The sequence below is a fragment of the Arctopsyche grandis genome, chromosome 9 (genome assembly GCF_051622035.1).
Source record: "Arctopsyche grandis isolate Sample6627 chromosome 9, ASM5162203v2, whole genome shotgun sequence".
In the NCBI taxonomy this organism is placed as follows: domain Eukaryota; kingdom Metazoa; phylum Arthropoda; class Insecta; order Trichoptera; family Hydropsychidae; genus Arctopsyche; species Arctopsyche grandis.
Genome location: NC_135363.1, coordinates 20,485,020 through 20,503,777, shown reverse-complemented (window position 1 = coordinate 20,503,777; position 18,758 = coordinate 20,485,020). Strand labels below are relative to the sequence as shown.

At 35.5% G+C, this 18,758-nt stretch overlaps 1 protein-coding gene across 1 annotated transcript; it reads left to right on the top strand.

Moving 5' to 3' along the window:
• The first annotated feature begins 1,996 nt into the window (after positions 1–1,996).
• Positions 1,997–18,060, top strand: Cam (Calmodulin). Its single transcript, XM_077438385.1, has 4 exons — positions 1,997–2,496; positions 5,048–5,222; positions 13,463–13,705; positions 16,944–18,060. The coding sequence occupies exons 1-4, from the start codon at positions 2,494–2,496 to the stop codon at positions 16,970–16,972; spliced, it is 450 nt and encodes a 149-aa protein (XP_077294511.1). The 5' UTR covers positions 1,997–2,493; the 3' UTR covers positions 16,973–18,060.
• The last annotated feature ends 698 nt before the right edge of the window (positions 18,061–18,758 follow it).

Here is an 18,758-nt window from a genome sequence, read left to right as displayed (position 1 = left end):
TAGGAAAAATTACGTACGTTCAAAACAAAACAAGATAAAAACAGCATCGTTCCGGTTCGTTACACTTTCCATGCCTAGTTCTGATTCAAAATCGAAACGGTGAAATTTCCGATTATAAGATGAATAGACAAGCAGGTGTGTAGCTAGGAATATTACGCCCCAATGCAAAAATTATGTAACCCCCCTATTTCTAGGGCCGAACTACTTGATGGGCCCCGTATTGGGACGTTCGACTGATCTGATATTGATATTTTATATTATTCTACATAAAAATACATATATTTTTTGGATGTTAAATTTTTATTATTTTTCGGTCCGCGCATTCTTTGTGTGCATGTGAAATCGTACCTGTTATATCATACTTTCTTATTCAATTATTTAAAAAAAATAGAATTTAACATATGTATTCCATATACCATTAACATATTTTTCTAATAATCCTGATAGATTTTTCGCATAATAAAGTTTTTTTTTGGTTTGTCATTGGGTATGGAACTATTTTTCCAGGGCCCGGGATTCCTCTCGGCGGCCCTGGTTGTATACAAAATTACGACTAGGGCCGGCTTTACCCGGTAAGCAAAAGATGCGTCGCATCGGGGCGCCGTCCCAAGAGGGCGCCAAAATGATGTTAAATAAATATTATAATTTTTAGCTATATTATATTGTACTATATGTATATCTCCATGTATCATTTCAATTATGTAAAAAATAAAATGATATTCTTTTTATTGTATTTTATAAATTAAATTTAAAATTACGATAACATTTAATTTAGTTTCAGTTTTTGCCATATACCTATTACGAGTAACTATTATACATATACATATACATACATGAACAATAAATTGAAAAAAAAATATATTTTTGAAGAAATTGTAAAGGCGCTGACTAGAAAGTTGCATCGGGGCACTGCCGGTCCGTACGACTTAAGTCATTTTTATTACTATCGATATTTTTAAGTTGGGCAACAATAAATTATATCGAATGTATAGGAATTTGGACCCCCTGTTAAGTTAGGCCCTCATACCTTGTATGACTTCGCTATGAGTTAGCTACGCCACTGGACCAGAGAGATTTGTTAATTTGATATTACAAAATTCAAAAAAACAAAATAAAAAAAAACGAAATAGAATATAAAACAAAAATTACAAAATTTCAAAATGGAAGAAAAAGTAAAAAGCAAACAAAAGAATAAACCGAAAATAAATAACTACCAAAATTAAAAGCTTATTTATTTTTAGAAATTCATCAACAGTTTCTTGTTACTAGAAGTTACTAATTTATTTAATAGACTGTTCCAAAGTATTTGAAAAGAAGGATTTTTAATTATTTTGTAATAAATATTTTTTTGGAGTCTTAGAATACCTCCGAGGAGACGACCTCTGTGATGAGTGTTACGTGAGGACAATTGTAATGGTTATTTATAATTTTATAGACTTCGATTAGATCAGCTCTCGCTCTTCTCTTCTCCGAAGTATTTTATTTTATTTGTCATATATACTTATATGTACATATTTACATACAAACCACGGTTCTTAACATACTTACTACAAAGTAGGCAGCACGGCACCGCCGAAAGCGGCGCAACCTTTAACACAAAAAAATATGTAGGTATGCAATAAAAACAAAAGAACATTAACAGTTTGACCGAATTCGAATCCATCCGAGACGTCGTCATTCACAAAGATGGGGGGGGAGGAGGCTCGAGGGGTCAAAGGGGGAGGGGGGGGGGAATAATTTGGCCCGAAAGACCGACTCGCGAGGGGTGGATATGCGCGTCGGAGGGGAGGCGGAGGGGCGAGCGGGCGAGAGGGGAGGTGCGGTTTTTATCGAGCGCCTACGATGACGCCGATGACGAGGATGACGCGCCGCGGCGTAACGGTCCGAATTTGAATTCGCACCGACTCGGCGAAGGCGGAGAGCGGAGGGCGGAGGGCGGAGGGCGAAGGGCGGAGGGGCGAGAGGGGTCGGGGCTACGGGGGGGCGAAGGCGCGCGGGGGCACCAGTTGAATTTGTCGCAGGGCGGTTCGGCGAGCGGCCGCAGGGGGCGCTTGCGCTTGACGCATTGCAGGTGCGCTCCGGCCAATGGGCGAAGCGGGCGGCCGCCGCCTCGAGAGCGAACGGCCCCGAGCGGAGGCGAGCGCGGCCGAGAGCAACCGAGAGAGACCGAGCGGCGACCGAGCGGCGACCGAGCGGCGACCGAGCGGCGACGGGGCGAGCCGAAGGAGTGTGCGAGCGACCGAGCGCGTAAACAGCCGCGCCCAGCCGAAGCCGAGCCGAAGCCGAAGCCGAAGCCGCAGCCGCAGCCGCAGCCAGCGACGACCGACCGACCGGCCGACACACGCGCTCGTTCGTCCTCAGCGGCAGTCGCGCGTTCCTCCTCCGACGGGCAACATCGTTCGCAGTTCGCAGTTCGCCGCCCACCGACTCCGACTTCGACTCTAACTCCAGCTCCAGCTCCGATCCTCACACTTCTACTCCACCCACACAGACATGGTGAGTTGACCCGACCCGACCCGACCCGACCCGACCCGCGCTCACACCGCACCCACACCTGTGCTTCGCTTCTCTCGACGTGGCGGCCATCTGCAATGCGGCGAAAAGCCTCCTGAAACCACCTGTGCGAGTGAAGCGAACCCGGCTCGGATCGTTATCGCCGGCAAGATGGCCGTCGACGCATTTCCGGTGCGGATTGCGGACGTCCGAACCCGCGAACCCGAGGGAATCGCGATACGATACGTCCGCCCCGTATCGATCCGACGCTCAACTGCGCCGACGCTCCCGATTCAAAACTAAAACAGATGAATCCAACTACATATAATAATAAAAAATAAAAACATGGACGCCGACACGTGCGAATTCAAATTCTAATATTTAAACACCGACAATACTCAGATCGCGCAATACTCTAACCTCAAATCACCGGTCGCGCCGAACGGTGGGCGTCCCCCCTCCTAACAAATACTACACATTCAAAATTCGCCATTAAAACCTGCATTCTATACTGACCTAGTGAAGCGTGATGGAAAAAAAAAAAAAACAATTGAATTCAAATTAAAAAAAAAAACAATATGGACGCCGATGACACGTGCGGCATTTCGAAAACCGTTATGACTCACGCTCGACGGGCGTACATTTTGCGATGTGACCTTCGAAGATGGCGAGACGCGAACCCTCAAAACATTCGATAAAAGTCGAAGGCGTCCGCGCGGACACTAATTATAATGTGTGATTCAAAAACGTGCCGACGATCGCACTATAAATGTACGCAAGTTTCGATTACGCGTGCTCTGCGATTCCGCGACGTAATCCCGTCGTGTACGATTTTGACAGATCGATCTCGGCGATAGATAGGGTTGCCACGTTTCGGCGATAAGAGACGCCGGTTTTTCGCCACGTTGCGACTTCAAAATCCCACCATGATTCGACTGCGTGTAGCGCGCGAAACATGAGAAGTGTCAAAAATTCAAAATGCACGTAACAACAGTCGATATCTGATGCATTGTACATAATTCGACGTCCTACGAATGTCCAAATGTCGTATCCGCATGTGACAATTCGATGTGGGTAATGCCACAAATTTGCACAACATTACACACTGTACTTCGTGACCTGTGCACACTGCAGTATTTTATAATTAGATCACGGTAATGCAGTTGTAGGTCATTGACATTTTTGCAATCTGAAGTGCATCGGATTTGATTCAATATCATTTTTAATCATCTTCATCTATGTATAGCTTTGACCTTTGATTTATATATGTATATATATATATATTTTTTTATGCATTTATTATCTACATCGTTCTAAAATAATTGAAATATTGCTCTGCATTGATGACTGACGGAGTAGGTAATGGGAATGATTTTGTTAACATATAATGCCAATCGATGGCATGCTACTTGTATACACACATGATCGTTTGCTATGCCAAGTGTGCAAATTATTATATATATATATATATATAATATATATATATATATATATATATATATATATATATATATATATATATATATATATATATATATATGTATATATATTAACTTTTCATTCATGCATGCTCCGTGAGAAATCTTACCGTAGATGTTTAAAATACAAACACCACATTGACGTGATTCTGCTGCATTGAATTAAAGTTGTGTAAATAATTATAATCATATGTAGTATTTTATCGCCTAACGTTTCCTGTTTCGATATTAACCTTGCATTGAAGTCAGATAAGAAGTAGTTTCCATTCCATTCTTACCGTGATATTAAAAATAGTACATGGCGAATTTTTAGGAGAAACTTTTATGTCTTTGGAAACGTCACGAATGATTATGTGATTATGTTGAAATTTTGACGCAGTCTTATCGCGTGCAATTACGATTATTGATTCGTTATCGCCGATAGATTAAACCGGATGATTATCACGTTGACCAATTATAAACCCCTCTTAGTAATGATTGATCATTTCATTTAACTATCGATGACTTTATAAATGCAAAGATCGATCAATTACATGCTAACATCATTTGCTTCTTCGTATATAATCTCACGATTGCCCAACGATTTGAGTCATGTTAGACTAAAGATTTACCTCAAGCTTGAATTATAATTTTTTTTTTTTTTTCAACTTTTAATCTTTCACAAACTGTTAAGAGTTGCGCATTGTTTAATGATGCTAAATAAACCAAATATTTGAATGTTCAATTATCTTCAATGCCGAGCTAATATTTTTTTCATTTTACGATCCCACAAAAAATACGCGCATATTTTGGACCACTTTTGTATAACATCATAATGGTTTTCTGCTTTGCATTTTGAGCTGGGGGTATTAAAGTATTCTCCTCTTGTTTAACTCAAATAGCAGTTATCTGTAATTGTTGAAATCTTTCATCTCACTTTCGGTACATTCGACGATATGGAGCCGAAGCATAAGTTTCGTCTCCTTGTTACGAGGAAACTATTGAATATACCGCTTGTAGTATTATTTCAAATTTGCATATACATTTGTAATGATGATTTTTCAATATGTTTTAAATTTCTTTTTATATTTTTGCAGGCCGACCAACTTACAGAAGAACAAATTGCCGAATTCAAAGAGGCATTCTCATTGTTTGACAAAGATGGAGATGGAACCATCACAACAAAGGAACTCGGAACCGTCATGAGATCCTTAGGTCAAAATCCAACTGAGGCAGAATTACAGGATATGATAAATGAAGTAGACGCAGACGGTAAGCTGCTTTTTATATACATAATTTGTTCTTTGTGTACTTTGTTTTAACTTGATAATGTTAGCAATTTCCTCGTTTGTACGCCATGTCCAAATTTAAATTTATTCTATGCTGAATGTATGCAACTGAATAAATTTTCATACTGTTGAGACGTATTAGTGATCCATTTATTTATAGGTAAATTTCACAGCCGTCGACGACGTTACCGCAGTCCATTGTTCTTTTCAGACATTATCACATGATTGTTAACGTGTCAATCTCGAATGCAAATATATTCAAGTTCATTCGTTCACGTTTTCTATTCCGTCGAGAAGACTAAAACATATTTGTTTTTCACATCTCGGTGTCGTCGAGCGCTCAATGATACTCGGTGGCTTTTGTTACATAATAGCCAGCTTACTAATTTATCTAATTTACACAGGTCAACCTGTTATACTAATCACGACATTGCAACAAATTTAATTATACTAATTCTGTCGTCATAATTTTTCCCGAGAATACTTCGGCACTGTAAGTTGTTTCTCGCCCCGACGTTTTACTCAAATATAGCATTCAAGTGCGAAATTTGAAAACATTGTGTATGTAGTCGCCGTCGGCGTGTAATATATGTAAATTAAGTTATATTTGATCTGTCTTTTGTATATTATACTGTGCAAAATACGCAGCAAATGTCCGATGTCCAAGTCAGCATTTTCCAATTTTTGTATTGTAAGTGAAAATTTTGCCAAAATTTTTTGGACACGCCTGTCATTTATATTATTCTGATGGGATTTCGTTTATGTATTTAAAAAAAAATGCTTACCATTCTAAAATTTTCACATGACACCTATGCCTATTCTATTCTATTCATGAGTTGTTAAAAAAAAAATGAAAACCTTTGTTTAGACTCAAATTTTTTTCACTTGGTTTTTCTACTCTTGTCTTTTGTTTTGCACATGGATGGTCTTGGAAATGTCGTAATGCTACTGTATTACATGGCGAGGCACTAACATGTCTTAACAAATCTTCAAGTATTCCAAAAGTTTGCGAAACTGCTCCTAGTGCGCATAAGAGGAAGTCATTTTTCGCAGAAGCATCTGCGGTCGAATTCGCTAGCATAGTTCAAATTCTGTGCAAATAAACTGAATCCCCACACACACACACACGTATTAAATACTAGTCGTCTGCGAAACCGGCTTCGCGCTCAACCGTTCCGGAAAATTCGAAATTGTGCAGTGGCGTAGCTCATTATGTTTAAATATTTTTTCGATCGTTTTTTTTTAGCAGACGAGACTAGATTTTTTTCGAGAAAAATGCGACGAGACCGGAGACGGACAGTTCCACATCTCTGCGAAACGGTTTGATTGAAAATAGACGTTGTGTTCGTAGTAGCGTTCTTCGCGGTGCGACCTTCTCATCTCGTCTCCTCGCATACAATTCCACATTATAATATCGAAGGGGAAAGAAAAAAACTGGCAACGGTCGTTTCGCTTCAAAAGTGCGGCCGTTGTCGGCTTTTTATTTCCTTTTTGCGCAAAGTGAACCGGCTCCGAACCGGTCGACCTTTGGCGAGTCTGACACGGCTGCTGTCAGAGGTGCCGATTATAAATAAGCGGCGGTCCCACGTGTCCCGGACAACACACACTACCTGCTAAATATACACAAGCCGGTCGACCATTGCACTACCGGCTATTTGATTGCATCCATTCGTACGACGTGCCCAAACTTCGCTCCCGGTTTCTGGGCCGACTCTCGCCGTGCATTCTGGGTTTCCGTATCGTCATCGCCCATCACCTTATGGAGGTCGTTTCGCGTGAAAGTGCCGCTTCATGGAACCCCTTTGACGCTGACGCTGACTTTGGGTGGCTGCGATAACAATGTATAAAAATACATTCCCGTCGCCCGCGCTCGTCGACGTTGTTTCCTACGATAAGAGAATCCCCCCACTGTACACATTGGCGTTGATTTGAAAATTCGACGAAATTACAAATGGTTCAAAAATTTTGCTTTTCCCACCCACTTCTATGAAGAATCCCAGTCGAAGTGTGTGTGGCACAATGGTTGTGTTGCAGGTCGTGGGTTCTAATAAAAATAAATCTCTGCTTACGAGATCTGAAACTAAACGTCTCGAAATTAGAATATTATAGTAACAACCAGCTCTGTGGAGTCGGATCAAAATTTACCGATTCCACTTTGAAGATTGACTCTTCATGCCAAATGTATAAAATCATAAGCACTAAATATTATAGTGATTTTCAAGATATAAAATATTTTAAAAAAATCACTAAAATTTGACGCGTATCCCAATTTATTGAATTATTGGTAATTAAATAGTATATGTGTATGAATTTCATTCACAAACAAATCAATTTAGTAAAAAAAATGAGAATAAAAACGTATGAGACGGAGCTTTTATTTATAATGTTATTTAAATTCATGATTTTTATGAAGAAATTATTAAATTTCAATTTATTCGTCGATTTACTTCAGTAAAATTAGAGACTGCTTGACGCATACCGTAATACTATTAATTTTAAAAAGGATTTGATTAATTTTTCACCACTCCGATTCCAACTTCGCTTGAAATGATCCGACTCCACAGCCCTGGTAACAACACAAAAGTGCGGCACGGGACGCGTACGTTTTCTCCAGCAGCGGGAGGCGTATCTTCATGTCGTTAAAGTTTCTTTAAATTTCTTCAAATATCGAAATTACCGTTATCGATCACAAGGATTAAACACTCCTAAGGGTGAAAGCTTGCGGCGTTATAGATTTGGCGTACCGGAGTACGTCTAGGGCTTTTTTTGCATGTAAAGCCCTTTGTGTCTACCTCTAGTCAAACTATGTATGACAAAATGGTTGAGTCTTAGAAGATCTCAAATTCGAATACTTTTTGTACTTTCGATCTATTCGAATGTTTTGTGACCCACCCTAGTTGTGTTGTTAATCGTTATTTCTAATAAAAAAAATGAAAAGAGTCATCTCTGCCGACGAGATCTGAATGCTCACAATAAAGTCGTCAAAAAGGAAACTCGTCGATTGACACAGTTTTATACAAAAAAAAATAATCGTCCATTTTCACTTTTGAACCACAAGAAACGTTCTTTCCCATCAAAACTTTAAGTACAATTTTCATTCGTATGGAAATATTTTAATCGTCGAATGAGTGAAACTTTTTCCTCATAACAATTGATTCCATTTCAAATTCACTTCGCCCTGAAACTAGAACATGATTATTATTCTAATCGCAGTGCACTGTGCTTACTCTATCCAAATTAGATTGCAAAATCAAATTGATTACGCGAAAGCAATAGCAGCACCAACTAACGAGTCGATCGACCCTTTCCCCTATTCTCGTTTTGATGGCTTATGCAGTGTTATTCAACCGATCGTCTTCGTTTATAATTTATGAAAAAATATACAGACCGGTTTTTGTGAAGGTCTTTCCAATATGGTATACGCCGACGCCGATCGAATGCACTCGTATTTTTGTGTATATTTTAGTTTCGCGTGAGAAACATTTCTGACGAGAAAATGATTTTTTTTTTAAGTAACTTTTTAGAGAAAATTACACGAATGCTCTATTGTGGCACCTCTCAATCGACAGTCGATGATGCGCATCATCATGCTGGGTTCACACGCTGTCTCGCTCTGAATTAGAAAATTTGATTATATCCTCCTATAGACACTATTTCAATCAGCGTTGTGTTATTTTATGTTACGATTGTTATATTTTACAGATCAAAGGTCAACATTTTCGAATAGTATTATCGCGTAAATAAAACCTATGCCAAAAACCAAAAAGCAATTTTTTTTATGTATAAATATTTGGAAATCACTGAGAGCGCTCATTGTATATTTACCAGAGTCCACTTTTTTTTTAATGATGCTTCTAAATCTTTGTTCGGAATTATTGTTTGGTTAACAGTTTCTAGTGGTCAATTAGTCATATGACATGCAAATTCAAATTTGTTGTATTCACTGATTTGATACTATGTGCGAAAAATTATTAATACTATGGCCTAACCCCAAGTGCGAAAAGTTTTCTGTTTATAACTTATTTTATTCAAAATTACTACGTCATACATATAGTGTCATTGAAATATTGTATACCCACGTTCAAGTTTTCTGGGCCTCTTATCATGAACAGAACGACACTGACTGAATCATCTAAGATGACGTATCTCATTACATTGCTGAACTGAATTTTTGTTTGCATACTTTTTTAAATAATAATAAAAAATGTGACCAAGGAAAGATTCGCTCCAGCAATTCGCCATTGCCGTATGACTGAATACGAGATAAACTCTCAAATTGTATGGGCATGCTGAACGTTTTATGCTACGAGGCGTGTCACCTCGAACAGAGCGTGTCGTGTATATACATATATATATACAAAAGTATATGCATGTATATATGTATATTATTCACGTTTAATCGCTCATCCCACCTTCTGGAACAATTCAACAATGATCTCACATGGATTTTGTTACTCGACCGTGCGTCACATACGTTCATACATACATATGTGAATAATCAAGCAGCCGGGTAAATAGATATTTGAGTCAGTCGGACGAGTAACGGCTATCGTAGGAATGTGGCTCACGAAAATTTTAAGAACCGCTGGTGTATTATATACACACGCTTGGAAAACTTCTTTTGTCAGCCTGTTCGCACAAAAACACTAAAAGATACACCCGCGCACGCTAACATTATCTCGCGTTTATGGATTTTACACGGTGGAAAACTGCGGAATTTCCACCGCCCCGTTGTATCGACCGGTCACTTGTTCCGAACCGGAAAATGGGTCAAACACACACACACACACACACTCGGCAAAAATCTGTATACCCCCGCCGGATCACTAACACCACTTTGATAGTTAATCGCAAAATTCAATCGATATTTCCCACTGTCTGAAAGCACTGTAAGTTTGTGTTTCGATATATTTCGTGTCACATGGGGCCTTTTTGATGTACACACACACACACACACACATTTAAATTTAAAAGGGATTTCCCCTGGGTGGAAAAGTCGGTTGTATACAGTCTCGCTTGGTTTTTTTTTTTTTTTACTTTATTTTTGATAGAGTGAGCTACACGAAACAAATTTGGTCCAAAAGTTAGAGTGGGTAGTCGATGCGTCTATCGATTGGATGCGAACTGTCGTCATCGAAAAATATACCAATGATAGGAGGCGATTTCTTATTTAATTTTAAAGACTACTATCAAAATCGCTTATTAAGTTTCGTCATAGTTGAGTAGGTAGAAAAAAAATGGGCCGCTTTTAAGCACTTACTGACAAAAGTGAGTATACATAGAGTAGAAGCCAAACATTTTTTAGTAGAATAATATGTTGTCATATTACGCCTATGAAGTTTTTTTTTCTGTGTATGATTCTAATTTAAGAAATGAGTAACAATTGATCTCAGAACTGCGTGTGTACCAGGGGCTCCCAACCTAATTTGCGAATTCGAGTTTGAGAAAAATTGTGGCGGGCACAAACCGAATTAAATTAAAAAATGAATATTTTTGGTAGTATTTTATTTTTAATTTTTTTAATAACTACAGTTAATTAATGTTGCATTTCACTTGCTAAAAATTCGCACAAATGTGTGGAACCAAACAGGATTTAATTTTGCAGGCCCGTTTTTCAAAAAAAAAAAGTGTACTTTTTATGGTCAACTGGATTTCAAATGTTTTCACCTATACTGTGAGATTTTAATATTATGTTAATTTGAACTTCCAACGTTTCTTTATTTTCGTAAAAATTTGATAATGGGTAATTTCTGGAATATACCTTCAAATTATTCCAAAAACTTTTTAAGATTAGTAATAAATGAGCCGTTAAACATAGTTGAAAGTGATACAAGTCCTCCTTTCTTCATTTCGAGAAAAATTTCGGAAAACATTAAATATAATGTCTCGTTTAACAATATTTAAAAATACTAGTGACCATAAATATTTCAGCTAAATGTTTTTTTTTTCTTTCTTTCGAAAAGCTACTTATTCCTTACATTTTCTGATTTCATTGTTGTTGTTTTTTTTACACTTTGAAGCGGGCACAGAGTTGGGTCAACCCTCCTATAAGTTATTACTAAGCTTCGGCGCGACCTGCGCACTATTCATTGTTATAGTGAACTTTTTTTTTGCTCTCTAGCTTTGTAGTTTGTCCTTTCCTGGAAAATAGCCCCTTTAAAATAAAAACTCATATTTTTTTGTTCCAAAAGCACGCTCCACCGCCGAAGACTAGTTAGAGCTAGACTCGGGTTCTATTTCCCAGGAAAGGGGTTGATTACTATTGTCCTACATAGCTAGAGAGCAAAAATAATTGACAATAGAAATTGACAACAGTGAACGCATTTCTTGGGCAAAAGCACTCTGGCGGCCGATCCTTGGCTATAACTAAGACTTGGGCGTTGATTTGGTGCTTTTCAAAAAACAATAGACCGCTCCGTTAGTAACAAAGCAAGAAAGCACTAATAACATAACATAGATATACCACGTTATCATAAGAGAATTAACTGTATCCTGCTATATACAATGTGTCGGAAGAGGTAGTAAATTCAGAAGCTCACTAGTTAACCACTCAATTCCATCGGCTTGAATCTGATTCAAAAGCAATGCGTTTATATTTATATTGCACTTTCCGCACCATTCGACACTTCATCGATCCCGATAATCCACTTTTATCTGTCGACGTGATGAAAAGTCGGCACATTTTTCGGTACCCATTGCAGGCATCGATCGAGTCCACCAGTGTGGCGTGTGTGTGTTTGTTCAAGGTCTCGTCGTCGTTCGTAACCGTTTACGTCGATAATGCCGGAACCTGCGGTCTGGCGATAAGTAGGTGCAAAAACAAATCGCATAAAAATAATAAATGAGGTACTATTTCGCGCCGAAATCGGTGTATCAATATTGTAGGCGGTGCGTATGAAAGATTCCCGCCCACGTAAACTCGCGAGCGGTGTGTACGTATCGGACAAACAACTTTCTTGCAGAGATGATGACCAAGTTCGTTCCCCGAAGAACGACGATACCTGGAATGATGATTCGCAAGTTGGTCCGATTTTGTGGGGGGGCTTTTTATGTACCACCCGGCCCTTGCCATCCATCCACCTCATTGATAACCACTCTTCAATCAATTACAGTAAAGGTCACATGTGCCGACACCACACCGCCTTGAACTAGATCTTTACATTGAGTTTTTTTTTATATATATGTATGTATATAAATATAAGCGTATTCTGAATGTGTGGAGTATTCAAGTCGGATATTCGACATACATAATTAAATTTTTCTATGGATTATATGTATTTAGTGTGAAGCTTGAAATTTATATCTCGTTCCAACACGTTTTAAATATGCTTTATGGTTCAATGATTTATGCACGAGGCACATCATGATAAATTTGCTTAAGCGAATTTCATTTTCAAATACGTCGACTTAATATATATATATATATATATATATATATATATATATATATATATATATATATATATATATATATATATTATTTATTTATTTTAAACAGACCATTGTGGCATAACAGGAATTCCTAAAGCGCCACAATGGTCAAAAAATATAACACAAAAAAGAAAAAAAACAAAATAACAATTAACATAAACATAAATACATCCATACATACATAAAAAATAGCATTTATAATAACAGATAAAGTAAAAATATCAAATAAAATATAGCATAAGGAATGCCTTGCACCTACAGCCAGTTTCAATAAATATGTAAGAAACAACTACAAATACAAAACATCCCTGTAAGGCCCAAATGGAAGAGAGTTAATCAAAATTTCACTCATAAATCACAATCAATCATGAAAACAATTATGAGCGCAGACTACCAGATAAATGGGTTAGAGTAATTTCCGACAATTTACGCTCACTAAGGTGGAAAATATCACATTCAGTCTCGGCAGCAACGATTTCATTAAGAAGTCGGATAGCTCTTGGAATAGGAGCCATTCGAAAAAGGACTGTGCGGGCAGGAGGTACAGCCAGCAAATGCAACAAATCATCGTGTTAATATTTTAAGTATTATAAAATATAATGGCAAGATTCATTGAATGGTTACAAAAGTGTGTGTGTGGGTGTAAAATATTTATTGTAACACTTTCGCTGAACGATATGGGGTCGATGAGCTGTACTTACATATATTGTTTTATGTTGGATATCGTTTGATGATTGTTCTTCGCACGTGTTGTCGATTTGGTGTATTGATTGTTTGACTTTTGGTTTGTAGGTAATGGAACAATAGATTTCCCCGAGTTCCTTACGATGATGGCCAGAAAAATGAAGGACACCGATAGTGAGGAAGAAATCCGTGAAGCTTTCCGCGTATTCGACAAAGACGGAAACGGTTTCATCTCGGCAGCTGAGCTGCGTCACGTAATGACCAATCTTGGGGAGAAACTCACCGACGAAGAGGTGGACGAAATGATCAGAGAGGCGGACATCGACGGTGACGGTCAAGTTAATTATGAAGGTTTGTATCTATTGATGTATCTATCTCCTATGAATGTTGACTTAAATCAAGTACTTTTACATTTTTTTTTTCTTATTTTGTTCCCCTTAAAAAATTCTATCAGATAATTTAATTTATGCTGTTTTATTCTCCCATATTAGTCCTTTGATACAATATAAATTACTCATTCTGCTATCATTCATGTAGTTGAACATGAGGCTATTTTTATATAATGTTAATAATTTTCCTTTGAGCATTGCCTTTTTTAAATGTAACGAGTGAGCTGTCAGATCCATATTGATTACCGCTGTGATTGACATTGAGCTTGTATTTTTCAAGAATATTGATTTTTTCATATATAACATTTCTCCAAGTTCAAATTGTTCAAAATTATTTTTAGCATGGATTTTTTTTATTTAAAATTTGATACATAACTAAATGTTTTCCTTTCCGTAGCGATAAGTATTTTAATATAGCAATTTGAGAGATTTTTGTGTGAATTAAAAATGAAGTTGTGTGTGTGAGTTAGCCAATAAATTTCCTATTAATTAATTTTTATTATCGTTTTCAATTTGGTGTAATTAAACAAAAAAAAAATTGTCATTTGAGTATGTTTTACATAGCTATATAGTATTTGAATCTATTATTTTTCTTCCTAAGCGTAGTATTGGTGTGATTTTTTATGAATGTGCATTTCATTACTGATTTAAAGTATTTGCATGGTAACTATGAATGTTTGTGGTTAGAGGGATATTGTCTGCTGCAGTGTGTGCAACAGTTTGTTGTGTTTGTAAATATCGTTTTGATTGTGGCCCGAGCTGGCAACAGTCCAGCCACTATTTCCTGGTCTGCCCACAGCGTCTCGTTGGTCCAGTCGAACTTTCAATAAGAATAGATTACTTACACTTGCATGGGTCAGGGACACTTATCAAACACATGCACAAATGCTTCATTTGTCAAACTTTTTTCGTTGTATTTATTTGTTTTACTTTTTATTTGTGTTTAAATAGATTATGTGTATTTAAAATTTATACATGCTTCATTTTTAGCACCAATTTATGTTGTAAAGCAAAGTGGACCTCGGATCAATTGACATTTCATAAATTATGGAAAAAATGCTTGCTTGTTATATGGAAAGAAAGCCAAGGTCCACTTTGTCTTGAATTGTATGATAAAATTTATCACACAAATTAATTCTGTATTTTATGATGATTGTTTTGATTTTAAAATTAGTACAATTTAGTTGAAATTTATTATTTTATGTTTTCGCTAAAAGTTGTTTATTACCGATTTTAATGAAAGTGTTAATAGGTTATACACGCATTCAATTTATTATTTCAATATAATATTAAAAAATATTATTTTATACAAATTAACTTATACTATTATGTAATTCTACTATGAATTTATTTTGCTTAAAAACTATTAAATGTTAATGGGTTTCTTTTCTGGAGATATAAGGTACATTTTATGACCTCATTTACTGCTCTTCTTCCAGATTTCCGTGCTCTAACTCAAATAATTTTCTTGAGAAACAGCAGAGAGTGCTAGCTAAGTCTATATCGTGATAATAAACTTAGTAAAATATATATATATATACGTGTAGTAGGTCACAAATTCTTCAAAAACAAATTATAGGTACTACTGATATATATATTCCATATTGATTGCTGCTCGTTCTCTGTTAAAGCACCCTTAGATGAATCCTCTTATGACTAACCCGAAACCCTTGTGTTTTTTCATTTCTAATAGATTTTTTTTTATTATTATTAACTCGGTGAAATCTCATTGATCTGCACAAAAAATTGCATTAAGAACCTTTTCCATACACGAAATTCCATTAAAATAATTATATAACTGCCGATTTTACTGGACAGTAACAGTTTTTATAATAGCACACATTTTTTCTTATGTAATTTCTACCCCAAACACAATCACACTTTCGTTTTTTAATGATATTATGGCACACATGGTTTTTGTTCATTCATGTTTTTACAATGCAATTGTATATAATTTTATATATTGAAAATTTCACTTGAACATTACATGTTCATTGACATACGCATGTTTAATTTTTTTTATATACATATATTGCCGAACATAAAATGAACAACAAATTCAATATCATTTTGTGCATATTTTTAATATTCGTGTGTGAGAAATTCATCGAGACATTAATAGTATGCCTGCAAAGTTTTCCTATTCGACCCAAAATTCCTATTTAATGTCTCCAATGTTAGAGGAATCTTTGTTTCTAATTTTAGTGATGTGCCTTTAAATTAAATTAAGACAGTGTTGATTATTTCGTAACCATCTTGTTCATCACTAAAACGATATGAGACACTTAGAGATCCGACTTTTTAAGAACATGTAAATAAATTTAGTGGTCACGCTACAATCTATTAAAACTAAATAAATTATTGTAATTTTCCATGCTAATAATTAATATTGCAATTTCCATTATACATACTAATCTTTCATTGCACGTCCGTCTTTAGAAGCACACTAAAAATTGCATTTCTCATTTCATTTGTCGGAGAAAGGTGTATGTATGTAGAAAATTTCAATCTCAACCGAGCGAGGAAATTTGGAAGAATCTTTGTGTATTGGAAGTCAAACTTACTGAAAAGATTAATCAGCGTGCCCCGAGAAATCAAACAGTTCTCATTTTTATTTATATTAAATTTATTGATGTCATATTTTTAATTGGAGCATGTGATTATTATTATAATATTGTATACTTTTTTTATTTTTTATGTTCATGTATAATATTATGGATACTGAATCTTTCAGTGATACAATTTCACTATGGATTGTGAAATTGTATCACTGAATTGAGAAATATCAACAACTGTTAAATTCACTCGAATTCTTGCAGCATCAATAATAATTGGTATATTTGTAATATTGTTACAGTATTTATTGTTTTCCTATTGAATACTGAAGTACTTCTATGTCACAACATTACAAATAGACACATGTAAATGTATACTTTTATAAATGTGAGCATGTTTAGTAAGTTTATATATGTGTATATTGTCTTATGCATGATTTATACAGATACATATATTATTTGTAATAATAATGTACTGGTATTATTGTTACTTATTTGATAAGTGAAGCAGAATGACAGCTGATGAGTGACATTGTATAGTTTTAATGTACTTTATGTGTGTACATATGTATATGATAATATGTAGTTTGGTGTAAGCTGTAATATTGCAATATATACTAATGGTGTGATTGTTTGTGTTTTCAGAATTCGTCACTATGATGACGTCGAAGTGAGTTGTCAACACCTAGATTGTTGTAATAATAAAGAAAAACACATTTTTCATGACACAATACCATCATATTTGGACCTGCATTTCTCTAGTGTTTGTTGGAAAGCCAATCGTGCCAGTTCATTTCCACCGACCTGTGAGCTATTTTCTATACATAGACTCTTTCGCTGATTGGTTTTAGAGTGTAAACTGTAAGTGTATATTATATAAGTGTGGGCGTTTCTCCCCCTTCGCGCCACACGCAGAATGAGTGATTTAACTAATTGATTAAATTAATATATATTATTATAATTGTAAAAGATAATTTTAATTATTTTAACACCATTTTTAATTATTAAGTATAAAATCTGCGGAGAGATGTAATCAATCATCCACTTTTCACTGTCTTTAAATCGATTTGTGTAAATTTTTTTGTAAGATAAAGTGTTTCCAGCTGATCATTATTCTGGATTCCCAGAACACATTTATTCCCATTTTCTCTTGTAATTAATTTTAATTGGGTGTCCAGTTTGTCCGCCAGGATTATCTGCCACCACTTTCAACGCCTTTCTTATTCAATTGTATTATAAATGTTCTATTGTTTTTCAAAAATATCGAAAGGTAGACATAATTAAGAAGAAAACATTAAAAAAAATCTTTAAAATATTAAAAATGGATTGATGAAGAACAAAAAGAGCATATATATATACTTTCTGAAATAATGTCGTGCATTTGCTCCACAGCCAAAAGCTTTATGGGAATGAATAAGAATGATTCAATTTGAGTGTAATAGTGTTTTAGTTTGGTATACATAATACAGATCATAGTACATTTTATGAGTAAAAATTAAATAAAAATGCGTTATAAGTGTACACTATTTAATATTGTTGGTGAATTAGTACTCTCTCAAAAGTACTCTGCTGTGTTATCTTACTACCACACTGATTATTCATTCTGTTTATAAATTATACAAAAGACATACTGAAAATAAATGTTTCTTCATTTTTAGGTCAATAATATTGGCGTTTCATTTATTATGTATTTCCTAACCACTTCCTCGTTTTCACATCCAAATATATTATGAAATTACCTGTCATGATTTATCTGTGAGATAAAATAAAAATGTAAACATCTATGTATTTTTAATTACCTTAACCAGACACTATTGAAACGTTGGAAATAACTATCATAAAATGCAGGTAATTATTTGCGAAAGAAAAAATGCATTGTATACACGTGTATGCTAAAGGAAAATTATATTCCTAGAATCGGAAGATAAAACTCACTTATAGAAATAATTTGAAATCTATTGCTTTATATCCTCACAGTAATACAAATGTATAATGAATTTGCAGAACCAAATAATATCGGTAGTTAAGTTGTAATCAAAATACAATATCCAAAATTGAAAATGGTTGCTTCGATACTCTAGTACAGCATCACTTCAGTTATTACAGCTTATTTATTGTTACAAGTTAATGCTTGACCAAAAACATTTAGTAGTCAGTGCCCAAATGCTTGTGAACGTATAATTAATTGGAAATATGCGATAGGTTTGTTGGTTTAATTATTTATTGTAATGGAATTCGTATGACATCATTTTACACATTTTGTATATAGGATATAAATTTTCTAAACGATTAGCCGCATACATATATTAGAAATTATTTCAATAATTAAATTAGGATTAATTTACGCCACAATATTATTATTGCACCATTGGCCTTCATTAATATCGGGTGTTTAAATTCTTAATAAACCTAACAATTAAATATTCAAGGTGAAGCTGTGTCCGCCAAGTAAAAATATTA

Excerpts from the sequence above, each read along its gene's own strand:
- Cam (XM_077438385.1), top strand. Across the intron at positions 5,223-13,462 it reads AAATGAAGTAGACGCAGACG|GTAATGGAACAATAGATTTC; the intron begins GTAAGCTGCTTT and ends TTTGGTTTGTAG. Across the intron at positions 13,706-16,943 it reads CGGTCAAGTTAATTATGAAG|AATTCGTCACTATGATGACG; the intron begins GTTTGTATCTAT and ends TTGTGTTTTCAG.